The 26,509-nt window shown below is 28.9% G+C and overlaps 2 protein-coding genes across 2 annotated transcripts in view; both read right to left on the bottom strand.

Annotated features, from left to right (window-relative positions):
• Scaf (inactive serine protease scarface) overlaps positions 1-1,038 on the bottom strand; it is a 34,652-nt gene extending 33,614 nt beyond the window's left edge. Inside the window, exon 1 of the mRNA XM_078186058.1 lies at positions 945-1,038. Within this exon, the coding sequence (XP_078042184.1) occupies positions 945-1,038 (94 nt within the window). The remainder of the gene's footprint in view (positions 1-944) is intronic.
• A 17,761-nt stretch (positions 1,039-18,799) lies between these two features.
• Srp54k (signal recognition particle 54k) lies at positions 18,800-25,042 on the bottom strand. Its single transcript, XM_078186601.1, has 10 exons — positions 24,907-25,042; positions 24,602-24,760; positions 23,018-23,194; positions 22,405-22,634; positions 22,126-22,276; positions 21,573-21,721; positions 21,187-21,448; positions 20,743-20,851; positions 19,828-20,094; positions 18,800-19,116 (listed from the first exon to the last, which is right to left on the bottom strand). The coding sequence occupies exons 2-10, from the start codon at positions 24,677-24,679 to the stop codon at positions 19,019-19,021; spliced, it is 1,521 nt and encodes a 506-aa protein (XP_078042727.1). The 5' UTR covers positions 24,680-24,760; positions 24,907-25,042; the 3' UTR covers positions 18,800-19,018.
• Between the last annotated feature and the right edge of the window lie 1,467 nt (positions 25,043-26,509).

The following is a 26,509-nucleotide window of genomic DNA, read 5'->3' as shown; positions in this document are numbered from 1 at the left end:
AAGTTATTACGTATACATAGATAAAAAAATGAAGGAAAGGATAAAACTTTTTTATATCCCTAATGAATACGATATTTATAAATTTGTCATATTTAACATTTTATTGTAACATTTAAATACACCTTCGACAAATTTTTCATTTGCAGTAAATTGTAGCTACTATTACATTGAACCATGCGATTCCGTGTACGCCCCGTAGAAACGTTTGTGTGCATCAGCCCGGTGCTGCAGTTTATCTCCAAAAATTACTTAAAATTGGGACATGAGAGGCTCTCGTGGTTAATTGAAGCAATTTTTTCCTTTACAAAAATTTTCTTCGAAGCGTCGTTAACTGGTTATTAACGAAAAACAGTGACCAATGAGAGGCAATATCAACTGGCACCAGGCAGCCGAGCCAGCAAACTGGACTTGTCTTCGACCGATCGTTGGTTTAGCAGCTGCGCGTCAGCTGATCTCAGTTCTCATTGGTCAGTATTTCTCATTATTAACTCATAAAGAAAGCTGCTAATTGCATTTACGCTAAGGAAAAACTTACTTCAAATGGCTTCAGGAACCCTATATTTCACGATTATGATTTATTTTTGGGACATCCTGTATACAATAATTTGAGATATGAAATGTATTTTACGTACCGCCAGGAAATCTAATCTAGACCTAATCTAATCATTGTTTCAATTACCTTTCGCCGTATAACTCGGAATAAAGTGTATTCATAATCCAACAATAAATTTAATTACAGAATTCTGCCAGTAATTAGTTCAGGGAGAAGTTATTTTGAATGGTGACGTTAACAACAACATATTTCAAAATTATCAAAATTAATAACCGGGGGTAAACTTCTAAATAATTGTCGTAATGAGTAGCTGTTGCAACGTTAAATCTACTAATGTGTTTCAGATTGTGTTTCAGAATATGTTTCAAATGTAGAATGCTAGTATACAGACCTATCTGTTGCTCATAGTCCCCTGGCGATGGAAACGCATTTGTTGAAAATACTGTGATTGCTAATATTAGAAGGTTGACGAGCATTGTTTTCATAGTCTCCGTGAGTACATCTGTAACAAGTAGCACATAATCATAAGACATTTTTTCTACAATAAAACTACAGATTTTGTACATTAATGATTTATAGTTTGCGTTATTGATTATGAGACGCTGCAGCGTCTCGTGCCAAGTACTTGCGTGGCCAATTGTCTTTCCTTTGAATAGAGCGACCAAAAATATTAATAAAGATTTCTTTTTTTAAATTATATTGTAATGAATTTTAACGATTGCTCAATTATCGAATGTCACCATACGCATACAGAAAGTCCAAACACATGTGAGATGAGCTCAGCGGGCGCAAAGCGATCGAACCAACGAGCAAACGAAGCCCAGTTACGCTTATTGGCTCGGCCGCGTCGCGTCAGCTGCTGTCGCCTCTCATTGGTCACTGTCCTTCATTAATAACTTGTTAACGATGCTTCGGAGAAAAATTTTGTAACGGAAAAAGTTGTTTTAAATGACCTCAGAAATCCCTCATTTCCCAACTGAGAGTCACTTTTGGGACACACCGTATAATGTGACGATTTCTATGTGCACGTTTTCACAAGAAAGTATCGCCGAGTTACTGATAGATAACGTCTAGGTTGGCTTTGAACATAAAGGGTTAATTATAAATAAAATCCGTTGCACATTCGACGAAGTCACATTACAAGGAGTGCTTGTATAATATACACAGAATATTGTCTATTCAATCCTCTATTCTATTCAATCAGAGATTCACTACCGGTCGTAAAAACTGCCCAATCGTTTCGTAATTTGCCACTTACGCGAATTATTTACTAAAGTTTAAAGAAATTATGACGTGGTACGGTGTAAATTCCTTTTGACTTCTCCTTGTGCCTGATTGCTTAATTTTCATAATTAATGAAAATAGTAATCTATTTTTAGCCAGGCCTGTCTACACAATTTCCTTTTATCCACATATATATGAGCCGCCCAGTGCACACATCGATTAACTCCACTTTTTGAAAAATCTTAAATTTAAGTGTCAAAGCACTTGGTATAGTCATAACTTTTTATATTTATAATAACTTTCCTGAATAATAAAGATTAACACCATTAAACGGCAAAATTTTTTTTTTCTTTTTTTCTTTTTAGCTATTCTTTCTTGTTAATTTTATACATTAAATAATATTAATTTTATACATTAAATTATACGTTAAATGAAAGCTATATCTGTATTTATTCATTCTACATTATATATGTGAATCTATGTTATAACAGGAATTTTAAAAATCAATGTACATCATTTCATCGCGTTTCTCGACTTTTTGTTTTATGGAGTTAGTCGATGTGTGCACTGAACGGCTCATATTTCCTCCACAAAAGAATTCCGAAGACTTCGATGTCAGCTAAAAGACATGTGTCATGTTACTGTTTGTTACTACGGAGTTAGCGAGAAAATTTTCATGATGGAATACGTATAGTGACTCGCATTAAAATTCGGACACCGTGCTACTATTATAGTTAGTGTAAACATGAATTTCATTTATTTATTTGACATAGTTTTTTGCATAATAAATAGTACACTAAATTATGTAAAGATTTGGTGTGTCGTATAGATATCAGAAATTCTCAATCGTATTTAAATCCGGCGATTGAAGAGGAGAACGAAACACTTTGGGACACTTGCATAATAAATATTCCTGCAAAATTCTTGATCTGAATTTAGGATCATTGTCCTGATCACATTTAAAAGTGTCACGTATGTTCATATTACTAGCATTTTGTATTACATTTGTTTCTAAAATGACCGAATACTTATTTTTATCCGTAACACTATCCATACTACTAGTCCAAAATAGTTTTTGTCAATAAAAACTAATTCACCTACATCTACAGTCAAGATACAACCCCATGCTATCACATTTTTACCCCCATGTTTCACTATCGATTTCAGATTTTTAATTTTTAATTCATTATTTACTTCACGCTATACCACTTTGCATGATTCTACCTTGACAGATCTTTATAAACATAGTATTTTACAAAATTAAGTCCTTTTTCACGACTTGCCTCGTTATAGATGGCGTCGTTGTATACGGCTTCCTACGAGAAACTGGGCCGTTGAAATCACGGCTTTGCAATACCGCAACTGTATCTGGATGCACTTTTTCTTCGGATTCTTCAAATAATTCTCTTGTTAATTTTTAAGATCTTCCTTTATTTTCCTTATTATCTTGCGTTTATCGTGAGAATTTAGTAATTTTGGATGACCCTTTTGAGTAATTGAATTGATTCGATCCCCACAAATACATTAACGTATAATTTCCTCAATACCCTTGTTTATATTTAATAGTTTTTGACATGTGTTCCCCTATTCTTTGAATTAAATGAGGCATTAGACGTTATATTTTCAAACAATATGTACTAACGACGTAGCCATTGTAGTGCAATAACTTCTTTCTACAGTTAAACTATGGTGTCCGAATATATTTAAAATGTCAAATTTTTACATACTTCAGTGTATCGTTTGTTAGGCAAAAAGCTATGTGTAGTAAATAAATAATGTATGTATTTATAAACCATAATAAGTACTTTATTATGATAGAAAACAATCAATTCCATAATACTATTATGAACAATTAAAAATTATTATATTATTAATTAATTATTAATGTAATATAATTTTTTCACAAATGGTATGTATCGTAATTACGTTTGAATACATTTCACTTGAAAAAAGTTAGAACTTATACATTTTGTATTACACTTCCCCACATATTCCAAAATTTCAAGACCAGCAAATCAGTTATAATCATAAAATATTGAATGTACGAATAAGTGACACACTTTTTAAATAGAATACCTAATATTTGTTTCCGAATTCGGATAAAGCGTTGAATTCTACATGAAGAAAATATTACACCAAATGGTGTCCCATATACGTAGTGATTGAAATATTAGCAAAATAAATTTTATTTTAAGTGATATTTAAACTGCTGCCCACAACGGGCAGCATTGTAACAATCAATACAACCACGTAATTTTATCTGTTATTGCAGAACACACACGATTAATAAAAACAACGTAGTTGTCTACATTGTTACTCATGGTACAATCTATACTAATCAGCCGCTCGTAAACAAAGTCTTCTGACTGCGCGTGTTAACAGTAACATTCTTTTCACAGTCTTTTCAGTCTTTAACAGTCTTCTCTAATACAACGTAATTTACTTTTGCTAATATCTCAGTAAATGTGTACATTATATCCAATTTGGTGTAATACTTGTTTATTTAAAATTCAACGCTCTGTCCGACTACAAGAAGAAATATTGACTATTTCAGTCACAAAATTGAAGGTGACCTTTATACCTTGATAAAAAGGCAAAATAATATAAAACTGATTACGGTACTATCCCTTGGAAACCATGCAATTTCTATCTGAAATATTTTTTTCATACATCAAATATTTTATAAGTTATTCGATATCGTCATGTTAGACTCACCCTGTATACAGGGTAACCTATACAGATTGATCCAGTCAAATATATTCCAAAATCGTCGGTGATACCAAAAAATATTTCCAACGAAATTTGAATAGTTTTGGGGGGGCACGTAATTTGGTATTATTGTCTTAATTGAAATTCAGCTCGTCATTCTCTGCATAGAAATACTATTTTAGTATAGTATACTATCTAAACATTTCTATTTTAATATCACCTACAGACAGAAGGAAGTCATTCCAATCAAGCTGCAGGTCGTAGTTTTGTATATCAACTTTAGGTAGGTGCTTTATCTGATAGAAGTGAGCGTTATACGACGGACTTACCAACTACATACAAAAGGGGAAGACAGAAGTGTTACTTTCATTAAAAAAGCCCGAACCTACAATACATTTGTTAATAGTTTACTACAAGCAGACGGGTTGCAAATACCCTCAGAAACAAACAAAAAAAAAACTTTAGATAGGTAAGCGCTAACATTGTACTGTTAGATACCCAGCTGATTACTCATCTAGCTATGAGAATCATCCATTGACTAATGCGTCACTTCTCTATCCGTCACCCGTCCAAAATCCAAACAGACCTTAAATTAGTCATCCCATAGTCAAGGGCTAGTCATCTCCCCCTCCACTTTTTCGGTTTACGATAAAATATATAAAGGTCCCGAAAAACTCCAGGAGCTCTCAGAACGGACCGTGTATTTTACGAATGTACCACGTTGAATGTTCAAGAAGTTTCCCATAATTACTGTGGTTTCGCGAGTGAACGAATAACTCATAATAAATACAGTTATTATTATTCTAACTGTTGAACATTTCTTCGCCCGGATCACAACAGTACATTATTAAAATTTAAATATCTTCTGAACCAGTGATTCTTCGCAATAAATGTCACAGTATTTTTATGAAGAGAATAACGATCTGAATCAACTTTTATAATAAAAAATATCTGATTCCAGTTAAAACAATAAAGCTGACCTTCATATGTCCTCGATGTGTTCACTTAAAAAAACTTATTAATGTCATATCACGTACCCTCTAAAATCATCCAAACTTCGTTTAAAACCTTTTTTAGTATTGTCTACGGTTTAGGAAAGATATTTGACTGGATCGATTTAAGTGGGTTACTCTGTGTGGTATATCAAATATTAAGATTAACATTTAAGAGAATTCACTGATCCAATCTGAACTATGAATTTAATCGAAAAGTTGCTATCACATTGAATACCCACTGTACACAAGGATTCGACACTTAAAAAGATCTTATTAATGATACGAACTGTTTAATGAAGCGCTAACGCGACAGACGGAACAAGCGCGTTAAAGCATGTTCACGGATGTCGAGTATCGCGGCCTCCTTAACGAGGAGAAAAGGAACGAATATCCCAGAAATACATTTCGGATCGTAAAAATGTTGATTTTCTCCGTGCGGAATGTGCAATAACATTAAACCGAATATCTTGCACGGGGAAACTCATCTCTGGAACAGGAATAAGATGTTCCATCGACGAGCAATCATTTATTTCCATGGAAGCGAAACGTTCGCTTCCTCGTGGCTGTTCGATCTACAGTTATCCAACAACAACAGTAGAGAAAGTCAAAAATGTGATTCCCATTTTGCTCGGGGACGGGATTTTATTGAAAGATTAGCGACGCACTTAAGTGCTTACGAAACATCAAATACTACTGACAGCTCTGTTCTTCTTTTTATACCCTTATTACGTAAATCCATCTGCTCGCGGTTCCGTATTCTCCAAATTATTTAAATATTCCGCCGCCATCGTTCGATTCGTTCACTGTAGAATTTAGCACGCGCTATTAACAATTTTCGCTTCACTTATAAATGAAAGTGAATCAGTTGGTTACATATTAAAAAATAACAAATTTCAAGAACTATTGCTTTTCAATTAAAAGTCAAGATCGCTTGTATGACACCCTGCATTTTTTACTTCGCAGAATTATAGTGGATGGCAAAAATTAATTCAATGACCTTCAGATGAGCTTGACTTTGGCAATTTATGTTTGAATAACAGAGAAGAATGTCGTAGGCATTATTAATAATATTTTTAGGATTTCTTGGAATATTAAACATCCTTACCTTCAGACAAACGATTTAAAAACTTAAAAATCCGATCGAGAATGTGTAGTTGGCAAATAATTCTAATTTAATATCTATTACAATAGTGCTATAAGAAGTGCTATAAAAATACTAAACTTGAAATATTACCTAAACTTGAAAGATTACCGAAACTGAATGAAGAAGTACAATTTATACTAAATTAATAGAAAAACCTAGGTGTGTTGTTCACACCTAGCAGCAACAATATATTATCTTTCTTATGCTAAATATAGAGGAAACTTCACTAAAGTTAGTTACAAATCAATATCTCTGTTATCATTAATGATACTAAAAAAATGAAACAACGATACTATCAAAGGCATCTGCTAATACTTTGTTCTTCCATATTTCTTTTTACATACCCTAGACGATCTATGTACTGTTATCCTCAATCTTCGTCATTATTTTCTACAATCACCGGTACCGTTTGGTCTTAATTAAATATTTTTGACAATATTGATGTTGCTTGTAGAACTTAAGCTATACACAGTCATTCACAAAAGCTGTTACAAAGCAATATTTCTGTTATCATCGACGGTACTAAAAAATTGTAGAGGAACAGCTTGTATGATTTGAAGGAACGCATACTTGCATTGGAGAAAGCTTTAAAATACTAAAAGCCCCTAAAAATATAAAAAAATAAAATCAATGACGATTGTCAGTGGATATAGAATATGATCTGAGTTAACATCTGAGCTAACCAACAACCATGTTTTAAAAACTTTAAAGTTTTCAATGACAATAATATGGTTCAGGGTTTTATCAAAAACAACGTTGTTGGCAAGATGAACGCCGTTCGTGAACTTTTGGAGTGAGTTCACCGTGAATTATAATGATATTCCTGAGAACATTTTGATTAATTTAATGAATAGTGTTTCCAAACGATTATCAGCCGCTATAAAGCCTTGATAATTCTTATTGATAGTTTTATTTTGTTTGTATTGTTATTCTTAGAATATAAGCAATTTAGTATACATTTTAGTTCGGTAAAGAAGTCGGTCGAAAAGCAAGGGTTAACTGAATAAGTAAATAATAATATAAAGCCAAATATGGCTACACAAAGTACTATAAACGTTATCTTTTATTCAGTTTCGAAAGTGTTAAAAACCAGTGTTAAAATATAAAAAATGATTTTTAATTCTCAGGATAAAGTTATATTTTTATTTCTTTTTAGTAATTCTGAAAACTTAATAATATTATTTTAATTTTCAGTAAAACTAATTTTTTCTCAAGAACATTTATTTGATTTCGATTTCTTTTTAGTTCACGATGCAATGCATTACAACAGTTTTGAGAATCACTGTATGGCCCCCGTGCGATTTTTTCCTACTTACTAAACTCAAATTACCATTTCGGAGAAGGCATTTTAAGACAATCGAAGCCATAAAGGAGAATTCCCAGAAGAAATCGAAGTAAATATCATATGTGGAGCTTAAAAAATCTTTTAAAGACTGAGAGAGGCGTTGGTGTACAACCCTCTCTAAAAGTATTGGACCCCTACAGAAGATTATAGAAATATGAAAATCCGACATGAAATTGTTATAATCTTTCAAATATATTTAAGTCAATTATATGAAATTGTAACAACTATAAATATTTTACGTTATAATAAAAATAACTGTCAGTTTTATAAAAGAAAATTAAATTTTATTTCCACGGCGTCTTACTATTATTTTTCAAACTAATTTCGGTAAAACTGATTTTCCTTGGTTCTATGCATTTTATAGAATGTTCACGAATGAACAAAACATATTATGTATCCTGGATTCGATTGAATGAACAAAATGCAATAGATGAATAAACTAATAGCATACAAGTGATAAACACTTGCAATTTGATATGTACTGTTCAACAATATAATACCATATTGCAGACTTGCAGACATTATCTAAACTAAATGGAATATTAAAATTTATGCTAAATAAGCTGGAATCAATTCTGAAGGCGATAAAGTAAATTTTAATGAATAAATAAGTAGTTGAAGAAAAAAATTTTAAGAAAATTCTATAGACGCAGTAAATAGAAGCGCAAAGAAGCCTATCCTTATCTGTTGGACTAAAACTCTACTATTTATTTAAATCCACTTTTTATATTCCTTCATTATGGCGAAACAAGAATACAGTATTCTATTAAAAAGAGTAAAATAAAAAAAAAAACATCAAAAACACAATCGATTGTTTTTTCATAAAATCAACCATTTACTTGTTATTTCAAACAACACTTATTCATGGATACCCTGCATATTAGCTGGTGCACTTGAAATACTATAATTTAGTTTTAATTATTTTTTTAATTCATATACAAAAAGGGTCGTATTTAAAATAACTTAAACCACGCGCAAAGTTTTAAAGAAATTGTAAAAATTTGTAAACATAGGACCATTTTTACATGAAAGCTTAAATAACTGATAAGAAGAGGATGTCAAGTTTACACGCAATCTTCTCGTGTAGAATTATTTCAACAAATAGATGCCAATAGTATTTCAACGCCTAGGTAAACAGTCATCCAGTAAGCGCGATCGTTGCTGAACATTCGTATTCAATTTCAAAACAAATCACGATTTTTTAAACATTTCTGCTGTCCTGGCGAAAAAAACTTTCTAAATGTTAATGCATTTTCTGATCACTTTTCAAATAAATCGATTTTCAAAGGAATTGATTGTTTCAGTTACGAAGTGATCTTCGATTCAAAGTCATCATTAACTATTGTAGAATAGATCGTACTTAGCCGGACCATTTACATCGTTCGAATATTAACGTTCGAATTTCTAGCGACTCAATCCTTGTCGTTGCGATTCAGAATCAATTTTTTTATTCAAGAATTGCCCATCCCTACGATTCTATACCCTTAAATCTTGAAACAACGGTAAAATAATTATGTTCGCAGAAAAAAAATTGCTTGACCACTGTGTGCACCGTATGTATTGAAATGGGAGATCAGGTGTATGTGCGAGGCAGCCTGAACGGAAGAAAGCGTCGAAGACGTAAGGCATAAGGAAACGGCACGGCCCGACTTGGCGCGAGGTGGTGGAAAGCAATAATCGTAATTTATGGAAAAAGGAAGACCGATCATCCGGAAATACCCGATCCCGATCGGATCGTCTCGATCGAAAGAGAAAGGAATCCGCGAAAGGTGTATCTCGCACGCGTGATTTTAACTTTTCTAATGTCCTACATTCCTAGAACGATATTTTCGGGCTCGCGTCATTCTTCCGACGACCTCAAGTATGTTTCACTGCCAGTATCTTCGAGAACTTTTTCGCCATTCTTGTCTTGTCGTTCTTCTCTCGCAACCCGCGACTACCTGGATCGAGGGTCGGCGCCCAACCATTTTTGTCCCTCCTTCCATCGTTATTAGCGATTTACTATTTATAGGGACACTTTCGAGGAACCGCGTGCGGCTTTCGTAAACTCCTGTCAAGATCTTAATTTCATTATTCGATCGATTTCTAACAAAACATCCGACCTGATCGCCTCTAGCCGCCTGTCTGATCCCGTTCATTTCGTAACCCGCATTCTTCGCCGGAAATTTAGATCGGCGCCAATGATTAACACTCAGGACGGCGGACGTTCTGGGTGAAAATATGACCGAGCATGTTTAGGATCATTCATTATTTTATTTGGCAACTTTCTTCGACAGATTTTTCGTGTTGCTCCCTCTACGGCATCAGGTTTTCTGTACACCGATATGAAACTTGTAATAATCTCAATCTGTTACCGATAACTATAATTGATAATGAAAAAAATTTTTTTTGTTTTTTGAGATAGAAATATTTAACATTTGGCATTTGGTCTTCCACATTTCACATTTCACATTTCACATTTCACATTTCACATTTCACATTCTACATTTCACATATGATATTTGTAATTATATTCTAATTTTTCATCATATCAAATATCTGATATGTGATACCTGTCATTATGTTGTAATTCTATTTGACATAGGAAAATGAGGATATCCATAAATATTCGCATTCTAATAGTTCGTAATTTAAACAAAAATGGCAACAATTCAGAGTCGGTCATATTTAAAAAAACTCATATAGAATTTCGAATCACTTTCCAGTGAGTACCAATGAAGTCATTACAACATACTTTCGAACTATAAAAAGCTTTTAAACTATATATATATATATTTGCACATTTGTTACCGTCTGCGTAATATATAATATAGGCCATAAATTTTCAAGAACAAATAGAGGCCAGCCTTATTAGCTTCTAAAAATCGCAAATTATTTGTTTATTCTAAATGAGATATAAATGAAATATCTTTGAGAACTGTGACAAATTTTAGTTGCATAGAATAAGTAAAGTTGTATTACAAAACTCACACCTTCGCATTGTAAATATTTGTTTAATTATTATTTGTTGTAGATGTGTTTCTTTAGGAGAGGCCATCGTTCCTAGGCATTGTGGGTTTTCAGATATTTCTAACAACATTTAAACTCTACATTTCATAGATAAAAGAAGCGATCAATTTAAATGAAAATTTCATTACTGCCATGATATTATTAAGTAATTTGAAAATTGTCGTTGAATGGAATCAACGAAGGTAAATGTTACAAATTTTTTGTAAGTATAATTCCTAGAGAGATGCACATAACATTAATACAGTGTGAAAGTATATTGCAAATGTGATTTCGAAACGTTAAGCTTCGAAGCATGTATAAGTATACAACGATTAAAATAAAAAATGTAAGAAGAACACAGAAATGGGGACACTGTCCTGAACCAAAAAAATTTCTGCAAAAAAGAATCTCGCGAGGATTAAGACTTTCAATTAAAAATACATTGCAAAGGAAGGGGGAATACGAAACAGGTGGACTTTTACCAACTAAAACTTTGATTTGTTGAACACTAAGTCTTCGCACTTTAGTAGTAACTATAAGATGCCAGTAAAAATTGTTATATCTCGTTTCAAAATACTTTTAAAATTCAGAAATTTTTTACAATAAATGGCTTAGCATTTTTATATTGCAATGTATTTTTAATTGTAAGTCTTAATCCTCCCGAGTTTCTTTTTTGCAGAAACTTTTTTAGTTAGAAATGGTGTCACCGTTTCTTTGTTCTCCTTACTATTTTTATTCTAAATGTTATATACTTGTATATGCTCCGAAGATTAACCTTTCGAAATCATATTTGAAACATACTTTTATACCGTATTAATATTATGCTAATCTCTCCAAGAATTATACCTACAAAAAAAATTGAGACAATTATCTTAATCGATTCCATTCAACATCAATTTCAAATTATTTAATAAATAATATTACTTAATTAATTTTATTATACATATCATGGCAATAATAAAATTTTCATGTAAAATGATTACTTATTTTATCTATGAAAAAAATAGTTTAAATAGTATTAGAAATATCTGAAAATCTAAAATCCTTAGGAACAATGGCCACTACTTAAAAAAATATATCTACAACAAATAATAATAAAACAAATATTCACAATACGAAAGTGTGAGTTTTGTAATACAACTTTACTTATTCTACGCAACTAAAATTTCAATGTATTGATTGCAAAAGTTTGTCGCAGTTCTCAATGATACGTTATTTATATCTAATATAGAATAAACAAATAACTTGGGATTTCTAAAAACTAATAAGGTTGACCTCTGTTCATGAAAATTTTGACCTATGGATATACTGAATTGTTATTAATAGATAATTTACCAAGTTATGTATTACGAAGACAATAAAAATTGTGCAAATATGAAGAAGTAGCAGAAAGCAGCGCAATTACTTCAAAATTGATTCAATTCTAATTTACAAAGTAATCAACGTTTTCAAACCTTATAAGAACTTTTACAATTTCTCAACTTTTTAATTTGTTTAATGCACGTGTATATGATAATTGCGCCACTAAATAAATTAAGTAAACAGTGTTTTACTGCATGATAAATTTTATGATTTTGTGCTGTTAATTAATAAAAAATTTTGTGCTTACTTAATTTATTTAGTGGAATAGTTATCATATACATGTGCATTAGATGAATTAAAAAATTGGGAAAGTGTAAAACTTCTTAGAAATTTTGAAATGTCAGATTAATTAGAATTAAAATTTAAATATTAATAACTAGTAAATAGTATAAACAGTATAATATATATGTACATATAATAAAACAAAAGGAAAGGTCTTAAATTTTTAGAGATTGATTAATTTGACAAAATTACAAGTCAATTATGTACAATATACACTATTTATGATAATTATGTACTCTTATGATTGCTGTTTATGTGATTATTAAAATAAATAAAATAATCACTTGACAAATCAATAAATTCTAAGAGCTCAAGAAATCTTCTCATTGTTTACAGATTAATTAATTTCAATGAATAATTAGTTATTTGATTAAGATTCTTCGCTAGTCTATTTTTAGTGTTATATTCAACCGACAGTTAAGATTCATTATCAGCTACGTTTCATTTAGGATTTTTACCAAACACGTGTAAAACAAAAATTATTAAGCTGATTTACGATTTACCCATATATATTTATGCATTGCATGTTTTACTCTGCGGGCTCAAAAGGTAGAGCAAGTATCTAGAATCACTTCAACAATCGCGTAAATAATAATTTCATTGGGAAATATTTCAAATAAATATTAAATAATTTTGAGTCATATCTGATTTGACGTTGATATTTTTTTCACATGTAGATACAGTTGAAATACGAAAATCGAATTCTACTTTTCAATTTAATCGTATATTTTTTAATATGCCCAATACAATTTATAATTACAAAAATTGTTTTCCTTGTCTGGCCTAATTTTCTTAGAAAAGTAGGCAGCATTACTTGTCAAAGCACCTTTATATTATCTATAGCTTACAGTTATTAATTATGAAGTAATAAATACTAAATAACAGAAACACAAGTTCATAACTATGTGAGCTGAAACCATATTATAATTTTAATTTTAAATGTTGTGTAAATACAATAAGCTTTTCCTTAAAAAATAGCATTTGTTTCTTTCATAAATCCTTATAATTACGAATTTATCGTAAAATTGCATTTATTACGTTCATTATTATAATATAACATTGTATATTATGCAATTATGAAATTATAAGAATATATAACAAATTTTTTTATGAAAACCGAAGAAATATGTGACAATATGAAAAATTAAGAACACATCAAATTATATTGTTTAAAAACAATTCCTATTTTTAAAAAAATAATAAAATTATAATAAAATAGTTTCCTATTTTTATTAAACTATTTCATTTTATTTGAAATTAATTGATTTTGCAAGTGGAATTTTAATTATGATTTTGTAATTTGAACAGAATTTAAAAAAAACATTTTGTGATTTCATTTTATGTATTTTGTTACTTTGGATTGCTTCTATATTTTCCTAGTTCATCTATATTTCGAAAAATTTTTACTTCTTTTTTTAATTATATGCTCCGTTAATAAATAAAGAATGATTAAAAAAATAATTTAATATTAATGATTTAAATTTAATAAATAAAATAATATAAGTGCAACAATATAAATAAAATCTGAGAAAAGAATTTTATTTTTTATAAGAAAAAGTAGTACCTATTGTTGCTCACGCCATGCAGTACATGCAAGTGATATTCATTAACTATTTATCGAACTTATAAAAGTTGAAGTTTTTATTGTCCCATCTTCCATTGTTTATTTCTATTGCGCGAGCTCTCTTTTATCCCATGGCTTCGAAATCTTTTTTTATTTGAGTACCATTATTATTTAAACTACACTTTCACAAAAATATTACGATATTATATATTTTCAAAACAATGATTTCTGGTTCACATAAAACTACTGTAAATTAAAAAATAATAAGCAAAATTATACATAAAAAATATATTAATTAACCTGATCTAGTAAAATATAAGAGAAGCACGTGTCATTCAGTCATAGATAAATAATTTATAACTTAAAATATCGTAAAAACAGAGAAAGTTATTAAAAGTCGGAACATACGATACCTTCATTAAATCATAGCCAATCGATTTGTTAATAAATGCGACACTGGATGAAAAATATCGTAACAATATTTGCTCTACAAAAAAAATAGACAACTTACTTCCGCATGAAATTCTGAATAAAAGTATACAGAAATACTGTAATATATTTAACAGGAATTAATTTAAAATTCTAGAAATGAGACATAAAACATACTTTCTTTTCTTCTATATATAAAACGGAATAAATAATTTTCACTATAAGATTTTTCATACATATGTAATTATGAATAGAAATTACGCTAATAAATGCCTTACTAAATAATGAAATTTACTTTTACGATTAACAAAGCTTGTCTCTTAATCAACTAATTATTCGAGAATCTGTTGAAAACGTTATTTTACATTAAAATTAAAAAAAAATACGGACATGTATTCTCGAACAAAAAACGATAAAAGTAGAAAAAACGATCAACGCGCAGCAATTTTAAAGACTTTATTTACGTGAAAGGTAAGTATATAAACAAATGTTTGTGTCAATCTATTTTTCATTGAATGAGATTCGAATACACCACTTGGTATTTTATAAAAAATGTAAGTCGATCCACGTGTTATTTAATTGACATTTAGGCAATACTAAAACGATATGCAAGCATTCGATTTGTCACAAAATTTTGAATGAGAAACGTGGTGAAAAATTAGCCTAGCAATAAGAACGTATGAATTCCTTGTATATAAACTTATGAATAAAAGTACATGGGAAAACTTACATAATAAAACATTGGATTTCACTCGAAAACAATGTTGGGCACTGAAGAATATCATACGAAACACACACTTCTTTTCTGTAGTATTCGAAGTTAAATGATAAACTTCCACAGAAATTTCCGTAAAAACATGTTCAAAATTCTTCCATCGATAAATATTTTAACTAATAATGTAACATAATACAGTCATGCGTTTAAGAAAGTTTAAATAATGTAATGTTTAAAATATTTTCAAGTATGCAAAACTTGGGTTAGTAATTTTATAGAGGAGTAAATATACGTGATTTTATAAAGTAAATGATTAACGGTAAATAATGTTTAAACAATAAACTTACGTGCTCGAAGGACTCGTATGTGACGATTAAGTGTCGCTAAGAGTGGAATTTACTCTTCCACGTGCTACCTGAAAGAAAGTCAATAAAACTGACGCTGCTTTAGTATTCGTCCTTCTCTTATACCGATTCACCGATTTTGGTTCCATCCCTACCATTTCGATCGCAATTGCAATCTCTGGATCATCTTCCATGCAAACTCCGTCATTATTGTGAAAACAAATACATCCCTATAGATTCAACAAAATAATGACATTCCTCGAAATACACGTTATTTATTTATATAGTGCTAACCGTTTATTTGGTATCAATTATTTATTTATACACATTTATTGCATATAAAATTATTGGTATTTATCAAGGATCGATCAACGATTTGAAATACAATTCTATCCAAAAATATATAGATAATAATAAATAATAATTGTAATGTAAAAATACGAATTAATTATTTGTCTAACCTTTTGATAATCAATTACTATTAATTTAATCGATATCTTAATAATATTAATATCACATATAAAATAGTGTTATTTCAAAAATAAAATATAAATAAAACATATGAAAATAAATGATATACATGAAATTTGTAAATGCAAAAAAATATCAAATATGCAAAGCACTATCATTTAGCTAAAAATTAGTATAAGGTGAAATTGTTCTTTTAATTCGATAGCAATCGGTACACATAAAGAAATAATAACTACAATGCAAATGTGTCACGAAGCAGTAATATCTTTAGCTATGCATGAATCAATTGTTTATAAATTACTTTAATATATTGAATATATATTACTATAATATATGAATATGATTTTTTGATTATTTTTTGTTTTGTAACTATATTCAAGAATTATTTTTGACATTAAATGTGTTTGATGTAAACAATATTCGTTTCCACTATTTATAACAAAGTTATTGAATTCAACTATTTATTGTTTTATTAGTTAATTAATTACAAAAATTATTTCATTTGTTTCATACTTCTTCTTTTGTTTTTGAATATTTTCAATATAAAGTTAAAATCATCGAGTTAGAAATTGCAAGGTGAAGAATTTTTTTAAATTATAATTTTTAACGACTTTATTATATTCTATAGTAAAAATAAATTTTTTATGATTGCATGTTTTCAATGTTAATGTCTTCACTGTACTGAAAATTCCGGATACATTGTCAAAATTTAGATGGTAATTTTTAAGATACATTTTTATTTATTCTATCAAACTACAACTTTTATTACATATAGGTAATAAATAATGGTTAATGTGATTGATAATTAACAAATTTTTGTTTGTTTTAGAATAAGCGAAAAGTATATTAAAAGACTGAACAGTTAAGGATAATTTTTGAATAACATATTACCATAATAAATCAAAATCTAAATAAATAAGTAAATAACATGAAAAAAATATCACGACCATACATAATTAATTCTGCAAAAATATTAATTCAAAAATATAATTCTGCAGAAATATTTCTCAGTTTTCTTTACATTTATGAGCGAGAATTTAAAATTTGTTTAAACAAAATAATCGGATCTTTTCAAGATCTCTTACGTACTTAAGCAAGTGGACGTTAAAGTATTTGAAAATAACGCTTTATGAAATATATTTAATTGAAATTGTATACTGACTATATATTGATTGCTCGGGTATGATTTTTTTCTACGAGTGATGTCTAGATCTGGTATGCGAGTCATGAGAAAATGTTTATCCGATGATGTATGCTTTTGTGTATGCGTATGTGGGAGTGAAAGAAGTGGGAAAAGTAAAAAAGGGAATCGACGTATATGTCCACATGTAACGTGAATCACGTACGTAATCTATTACACAAGTTTCTCGAACGACATGAAATATTGAAAAATTATTTATTAGCACTTTCGTTTTAAAGTCGTTTCAAAATAATTCTGACATTTCTATCTTGAGGTAAATATATGTATAGATAAATGTGATATGTGATATTGAACAATTATTTCTTTGGGTTCCCATATTAAATGTTTTCCATATCACAACATATCAATTTTAGTATCACAGTTACTTTTAATTTTAATTCTCATAGTAATGTTAGAAGTCTTAGAAATACCATTACTTTACTAAAAACTAACAATTCTATGCAAAAAAAATCGATTTATCACTATATTCAGTATCAGAAAAATGTCTACTTAACAATCATTTGTTAATTCAGACTCTTATTTAATAAAGATGCATGTAATATTTAATTACATTATGATTCTATTTAGAATAATCATGAGACTAATTGAGTTGTAATATAATTTTAATTCTCTTCAAATATCGCGAATTTAGGAATAATACCATATTTATCACTAGTAATAATTTCATATCTCATAATTCGCAATTTCTATTTATCATATTTACACTCTTCAATTGTATTTCAAATACAATTGTAAATAAAATCGTAATTAAATTATATGAAAAATTTGAATTACGAATTACGAAGTAATGAAATACAATTTAATTGTTTAATTAATACAGTAGTTCAATAGTAATTCTGTACAACTGTACTATTTTTTGTACAACACATGAATTCTGGGTTTCCCGTTGATCATTATGTCATCTCTGGACGCAATTTTAGAACCCCACGGTCATTATTGACATTTGCCCTCTGATGGTCTTTTTAGAAAGTGTAGATCTCCGAGAACCACTGAGAAGGCCATAGTGGTTATTAACGAAATCTGAATGGCCTTGATACCTCTTGGAGGTCGTTATGAGGCTTCTGTGATCTTCAGAAACTAATGTATTTAAGATAAGCGCTTCGATCGAAGCTAGTATTAGCATCAATCATCGAAGGCAGTATCTAATACTTATTATTTTACGCAAAATTTTGTTAAAGGTACCAGTAACTATCGCGATATTATTGTAACAAAACAGAAGGTATAACATGGTTTAAAAACATTTTCAGATAAATATCTAATAATATGATAATTGGTATAGCGTGGGTAAACAATGAAAAATAAAAATAAGCTCCATTTATTGGTACATACACACTTCCAGCTCATTGACAACTAATAGTAGAAAGATAGTAGTAGATCAAATACTGTGAAAGCGGCTTATATACAAAAAAGATGCAGAGTAAAAAAGGAGACGAGTTTACAAAGGTAATGTCGAAAAACTGCGAAAGACGTATATATAATACAGAAAATTCTTTTTTATTATTTCTTTTTGTTTCGCGATGAGAAAAATCCCTAAACATAAAATTCTCTCTAGATTTGTATCATTTCTTCCAAGAGATCATCTCGGCCAAGTCGACGCTTTGAATCTCTTGCTCTCCTCCATTTCGAACCGATGTTGTTTAATGGAGATATACATCAGAAACTGAAAATGGATCTGTCCCATGTGCTCCTCTTTCACGATTTCCCACCAAAACCACCCATTAAGTTACCAAGTCCTCCCGCACCACCCTGTTGAAGCTGTTTCATAATATTTTGCAGCCCTGGCACGCCACCTAAAAATACCATTTGGTTTATTAGGAAAATCAAATTAATCCATTTTCTCCAGATGACATTGTCTCACAGGAGAATTATTCTAAGAAAAAGCCAAATTGAACGTATTTCTCAGTACTAAACTTAAATTTTTAATAATTTAGGGTAATTTGAATGTGTTACCAATACCAATTACCAATACCAATTAAACTACTGCATATTCGCAGCAATACATGGCCTCATTGAAATTTGGTACAACTAGAGCTAATTTCTGTTATTATAGAAAAATCGTAGTGTACTTAGTATCAGAAAGTATTCTATGATATAAGAATATACTTTAGAAATAACATTTTTACATTTACAATGCATCTCTTAATTCTTTTGATTATCATGCAATTTCTTCTTGTTAATAAGTAAAGATTACTGGATTGTAATGACACCAGTCAACTTGTTGTGGTTCTTGTCTCATTCATGGTTTCCTTTATATAACTAACTGAACTTTGACCACAAATTCAATTGCAGGTTCTAAGTGTGATATATTTTTTCAACAAGCGCTTGATCTCTAACTGAAAACTGACAGATTTCACAAGTATCTGTTGTCTTAAATATCATGATTGATAAACAGTCAGCAGAAACCATTGCAGTAAATATACAGTAGTTTTGTTTATGATTATGAAAAAACTTGATTATAATAAAATATCATTATAAGAACATTCAATTTGAAAATGACTTACCCATTTGATGTAAGACTCGTGGATCCATCATTTTTGCCATTTGATGATTTAATTTTGCCATTTGTGTAGAATTTACATTCTTCGTCATGTCCCCTGCTTTAAACAACCCTTTAATACCGCCCATTTTCTTTACAACAGCTGCAAATTTCGTGTACTGTGTGATTAAATCTTTGACTTCCTTTTCCGTAACTCCAGAGCCTTGGGCCACTCTAACTATCCTGCCTGGCTGTTTGCTAAACAATTTGGCACCATCTCTACTGTCTAATTCTATAAATATTGGTTAATGTTAACAAGTCCTAAATGCATTTTATATTTTAGTTCATTGGACGTTCATATATTTACTAACCAGTCATTTTTTAAGTAAACGATATAAATGTGAAAAAAATAATGCAATTTGTATGCTTGCATAAGAATTTCTTTTTCTTCAGATAAAATTTCTCTATAACAATGTGTCTTATTTCTTATGAATCATTCTGGATATTTTTCATGATACTTCCATTTTCTGTATCAATTATTTTGATCGTATTGATAATATGTATACATCATATCTACTTTTTATTCTTCGAAGTAACAATATACTACATTAGAATATCATCAAAAAATTTACAAAATAGAAAGCTGAAATCGTTCTGTGAATATAATAATAGAAATAAACGCTCTGCCACTTAATAATGCGGGTCACTCTTATTATTAAAAAAATATTGAGAACTCAACAAATTAATATACACCATTATATCGTTTATAAAAAACAATACCACTTTTACTTATTTTTATTTAAAATTTTAATAATTTTTTTATTAAAATGCTAATTAATTAATGTATGAACTTCCTACGTAAGATTAAACGAATATAATAAATCAAATTATAATAACTTGGAAATATAGTTACATTACCTTAATTACTGAAAAAACATACCTGAATCATTCATACTGTCCATAATGGTCATTAAACGTTTTAACCTAGCCATGGACTCTTGTTCTGAACCTTTTGACATAAAATCTTGACTTAAGCCAGGAATCATCCCCTATTTAAAAAATAACATTCATTTACTTTTTTTTGGTTCCAAATCACGGAAATAAATAGTAATGGATCCACAAATTTAATGGTTTAATTCGTTTTTTAATGCTGTATGATTACTATGCAATAAATACACATATACACTTTTACTTAGTTTTCAATTATGTAATATCATTTTAGAAGAAGAAATCAAGACTTGTGACATTATATTCTTATTGCACATCATAATTGCTCGTAAATACCTTTTTGAAATTTAATATTAAATATGAGAAAAAATGTGAAATAATTACTAATATTAATAAAAGTAAACATACATAAATTTACTATCGGAATAATACAAACCATTAGTTGAGAAAATGGGCCCATTTTCATGATATTTTGAAACTGTTCATACATATCCCTCAAGGTAAATTGACCATGCTTGATTTTTTCAAGTAATTCTTCATTATCGTCAAGATTTAATTCATTTACTTTATCTATAAGACCTTCTATGTCACCCATGCCAAGCAGTTTACTGATAAAAGGTTTCGTTTTAAAAGGTTCTAGGTCATCTATGTGTTCCCCTGTACCTACAAAAATCACTGGACTTTGCGTCGCAGCAACCCTAGAGAAACAAATAATAATATGAGAAATTTTATGGAATCAAAATTTACTAAGGATTTCTACAATATGAAGTACTTCCATACAAATATTATACTCAAATAAATTTAAATATGAGTCAAACTTACGCTGAGAGAGCCCCTCCACCTTTTGCATGGCCATCAAGTTTTGTAATGATTAGAGAACCAACATTTACACGTTCTTTAAAAGCTTTTGCTTGAGCTTCACAAGCCTGCCCTATTGTCGCATCCATCACAAAGATGATATTATCTGGTTGCTAAAAACAATTTTGCTATCACTTTTCATACAAAAAAAAATATACAAAAATGATTAAAACACAAATTATTAAGAATGATTTAATATAAAAATAAACATTAAATATATTCTGAGAAATAAATTTAAGTTAACACTTCAAGTATTATCTCATTTCAATGCGATACAAGAGAAGTCTAAATGATTGTCGAATATAATGATGATTATTTGAATGATTAGGTGAATTGAAATCAAGATGAAATATTCCATATCTTAGAATAAACATTTATATATATAATCCCATTCGCTCTCAATATCTTTCACTTTGTTCGCCAGATTATCCACGGGCAAATAAGATTGAGAAAAACCTTACCCCAGATTTGTGACATAACTGGGCAATACTAAGCACATATTTAGTGAATGACTTACAATAGCATTAGCAACTTGAAGCATTTCCTCGAACAAAGACTCTTCCTGCTTGTGTCTGCCACTTGTATCGACAATAATGATTTCATAACCCTCTTTTTTAAATGTTTCCACACCGTCCTGTGCTATTGCTACTGGATCTACTTCTGTGTAACTAAAAAAATAATACTTACATTTGTAAAGGTAATATCTGTATTTTTTAATTGCCTCACTATTTAATATATCAAGAAAAATTAAATCAATATTGCACATACAAACACAATAAATTGTAATTTTACAAACCTCCCATAAAATGGAATCCTAGCTTTTGTTGCATTCTGTTTTATTTGATCATAAGCACCAGCACGGAATGTGTCAGCACAAACCAAACATGCTTTCCAATTTTTCTTTAAATAATGGTATGCAAGTTTTGTGCATGTGGTAGTTTTTCCTGAACCTTGCAAACCAACAAACATGATAACATTTGGTCTTCCTTTTACAGGCTGATAAGCTTTTACACCTGGATCAATCAACTGTAAAAAATCACATTTGGTATATTGGAGATGTCTAAAAATGAATAAATTTCTACTAATTGTATTTGAAATCTTCTGTGAATTTTATTTTTAATGAATTTACATTTTTAAATGTATTTTGTATTTAAACTCAAGCATTCCTTAAGAAAATAAAGAATAACTCTAAATAGTTTTGAAAAATAAGAAGAACAGTACTCAATGTACAAATCATAATAACATTGCAAGTCACAATAAAGTAAAGTTCATAAAAATTATAAATTTTGTTATCTCTTTATTTTGATAAAATCAATGTTGATAATTTTGTATACTTACTTATTCTATTGGAATATAAAAAAATAACAATATAACACTCTTACTAATAAAGAATAACATGTTGTAGTTACCTTTACAAGTTCTTTAAACACAGCACTTTGTATCATTCTCCTCTTATTAAGACCACCTGCCATGTCATCAAAATCAATAACGAAACGCACATTTTCTCTTAATTTCTTTACAAGTTTTATATTAACATCTGCCTCCAACAATGCAGCACATATCTCTTTTAACATAGAATTAAGTACCTATAAGTAAAATAATAAATATTACCACAATATTAATGGACACATTACTATACCTATCTGGTAATATTTGTTCTTTTCAACAATGATAATTAAACATATCTTTTTACAGAAAGACTTAAATTGACCAAACACAATGTGGTTTACCTGCACAGTTATACCTATATGGTGCACAGGTATAGCTGCACAAGGTAAGAGTTCATAAACAAAGGATAAACTGCAGAGAGCATAAAGATAAACTATAGTTCTATTAGTTTGTTAATCCATGACATCAGTACAAGATGATGTGTTCCATATTTCTTTCTCTATTTATATATATTGCTTCTTAATTTTTTTGACTACAGTATCTTCAACAGCATTAGGATCGAATTCCATTGATTTTTTTCCTAATTTAGCATAAGCAGCCAATCTCTTTGAACGATCATAATAATCCTTGCTCTTTCTATATCAGAGACAAAGTTCTGCTTTATATATATTATTACACGTACGATTTCATGACATTTTTCAATAAAAATTCAAACCTAGACTAGTGAGCTTCACACGCATGCTATAGTTTAAACTCTGGCATAGATAAAAAGATTGAACATTTCTGGTATACCACAATGTGTATAACTACCTTTATAAAAAACATACAATGTATACTACAAATGTATTAATACAATATAGGTATACTATTCTGATCACATCATAAGAAGATTAAAAGAATTGCTTTAATTAATAATATAGTACAAATTCAGATTTGTCATATCTCAATTTCTGGTTTCAAAACATTAATGATGCTGTGTCATTGAACAATATTATTTAGAGATTTTGAAATGATTATCAGTGGTAATATTATCCATTATGGTTTACTAATAGTCAACCAGTTTTATTAAACTAATTCAAATACTGTTTCATTTAAATGTAAAATATGTAAGCTTTAAATAAAAATTATATTATTTGTTAGTCAAATATACATGTTCTATAATTGAATTGTCAATTATAGAAACCATATTGTTTTTATTTACAATATAATTACTTTGTTTGAGCAAAATAATGTCTCATCTATTGAATCATTTAGAACATATGTTAACTAATTAGAATGCTTCTATTAAAACTATAATCATCTGTATAGTTTGTAAATAACTCATGAAGTATTATTTTGTTTAAATATTAACTCAACATATTTATTACAATATGACAGCATAAAATGTCATTTAATATTCATATTTAGATATTTATAAAAATACTTATTACTAACAAAAATCTATGTTTCTTGTAACTATATTGTTTATCTTAGAAAAAAATGTCGTTAAGCAAATGAATAGTAACATTATAAAAGAACAGTGTTGTCTATATTGCTTAAATGTTTTTATTATTTTCTGTATGTCAAAATCAAAGTTTAGGTTATGTTCAGAAATAAATACTTACCTCTTCATTGATAACAGTTGCATTGCTTAAAGATCGTAAAGCAGATGTAATTTTACGACCTAAATCTGCGAGAACCATTTTGTAATCACTATTTAACTCTTACACAGTTAAAATGAAAAGATTTATGTACACAGTCGTTATCCAAATTTTGCCAGCACACTGTAATGAGACATTCGGATTTTAGAGCAGAATAAAGCTAAACCTTGTATTTGTTTATATAAAAAATAGGATTTGAAATTTTAAAACTGTTTAGAAACTGTTTTTACAAAAAATTCTTGTCAAATACTAGTTTCAGTTTGACGTACAATATAACCCTTTAAACGTAGACAAAATATACAGGTTATGTTACGTCAGGTTAGGCCATTGATAACAGGTATCAAATAAAGTATATACATTTGTAACATATGGTGTCAATTTGAAGATGTCACTGACACAATACATTTATGCTGATCAATTTAGCCAACTTACAACAAAACCGTGCTTAGTTTAAAACTAAGACGCAAGTCATAAATTTACGATATATTAATAATTTATAATTATTTAAGTTGGATATTGTTAAGTTCACCTATTAAATGTTTTTTATTTCTTTAACACATTTTATATTAAATATACACTAGTAAGGATTGTTTCTTATGTGCATACATATTAACATTGGTCATATTTAATTTAATTTTATATACAGTGTGTTTCATTTGAAGTATCGTACTCAATTATCTTCTAAATTATAGTTTGGAAAAATATGTGAAATTAAACTGACTCTGTTTTGAAGGGACAATTTATAATGTTTACAAAGTTTTGCTGAGTGGACATACTTTAAAGATTTTAAGATGACCTTGATCTTTTTTTAATAGAACTGTATTTTTTTATGTAAACGTATAGTGCATTTCAAGGTCAATTCGTTGAACTAAATATTTTGATCTTTGAAGGTCATTCAAATTAATTCTATGCTGTTTAAACTGTACTTTTTTTAGTGCGAATTGCGTTATGTTTAAATACGAAACGATGAAATATTGGAGGAAGATGAAATTTTTAGGATTATTAACGAAGATATAAACAACATTAAATGACTTTGAACGATCTTTAAATATCAAAAAGTTATGAGTCAATTGAATTTACAAAAAAGGGTTTACATAAAAAGTAGCCCCTCACGAAACAGGGTACATTTCATTTGACACTTTTTGAAACAAACTATTTGAAGATAATTAAATGTATTACTTTATTATCATTTTGTAAATATACACTCAAAATATTTATTAATGTACTATACACTTTGTACAATTGTTTTCTTGATGACATAAATTTGTTAGTGAGCTCTTTTAATTACATATAATTGAATTTAAAAAATATACTGTGTATATGTATATAACCACCATACTGTTTAATTATATCTTTTATATTTAATTTTTAATTTTTTCAGTTTAAATTTAATAATAGAATACTTTAAATTTAAGAGATATTATATTATACTGTATCCAATGATAATAGCAAACAGAAAATAGAATTCTAGTTTTTAAGAATATTTTTCTAAAGTATTCAATTTAATTATTGGATATTTAATTATTTGACATCTCATCATAGGAAAATTGTTGTTTCTAAGTTTCTTTTACTTTTTTAAATATTAATAAATCTTTTAAAGTTATATGTGTTAACAAGTAATAATATTTTAACTGTGGATATTGGTAGTAGATTTATCATTATTTATATAAACTAAAAACATGTAATAATATTAAACATTTAGCATTGTAGATGCGTAACATATAATAAAGTAATAATATGTTACCATCAACACTGTTTGAAATTTTGAAATTCCCGGGATTTTAATCCAATATGGTAAATAGTTATACTATATATATACAGCTATACATATATGTATGTGTATAAATAATGTTTTGTGTGCATGGCACAGTA

The sequence above is a fragment of the Augochlora pura genome, chromosome 7 (assembly GCF_028453695.1).
Source record: "Augochlora pura isolate Apur16 chromosome 7, APUR_v2.2.1, whole genome shotgun sequence".
Classification (NCBI taxonomy): Eukaryota; Metazoa; Arthropoda; class Insecta; order Hymenoptera; family Halictidae; genus Augochlora; species Augochlora pura.
Note: the sequence above shows the minus strand (reverse complement) of the source record. Positions and strands in the feature narration are given on the sequence as shown.

Coding starts and splice junctions, on each gene's coding strand:
- Srp54k (XM_078186601.1), bottom strand. CDS start 24,679: ATGGTTCTCGCAGATTTAGGTCGTAAAATTACATCTGCTTTACGATCT. Junction 21,722..22,125: donor TTCAAGTTGCTAATGCTATT/GTAAGTCATTCA, acceptor AATTGTTTTTAG/CAACCAGATAATATCATCTT. Junction 21,449..21,572: donor GGTGGAGGGGCTCTCTCAGC/GTAAGTTTGACT, acceptor TTGTTTCTCTAG/GGTTGCTGCGACGCAAAGTC.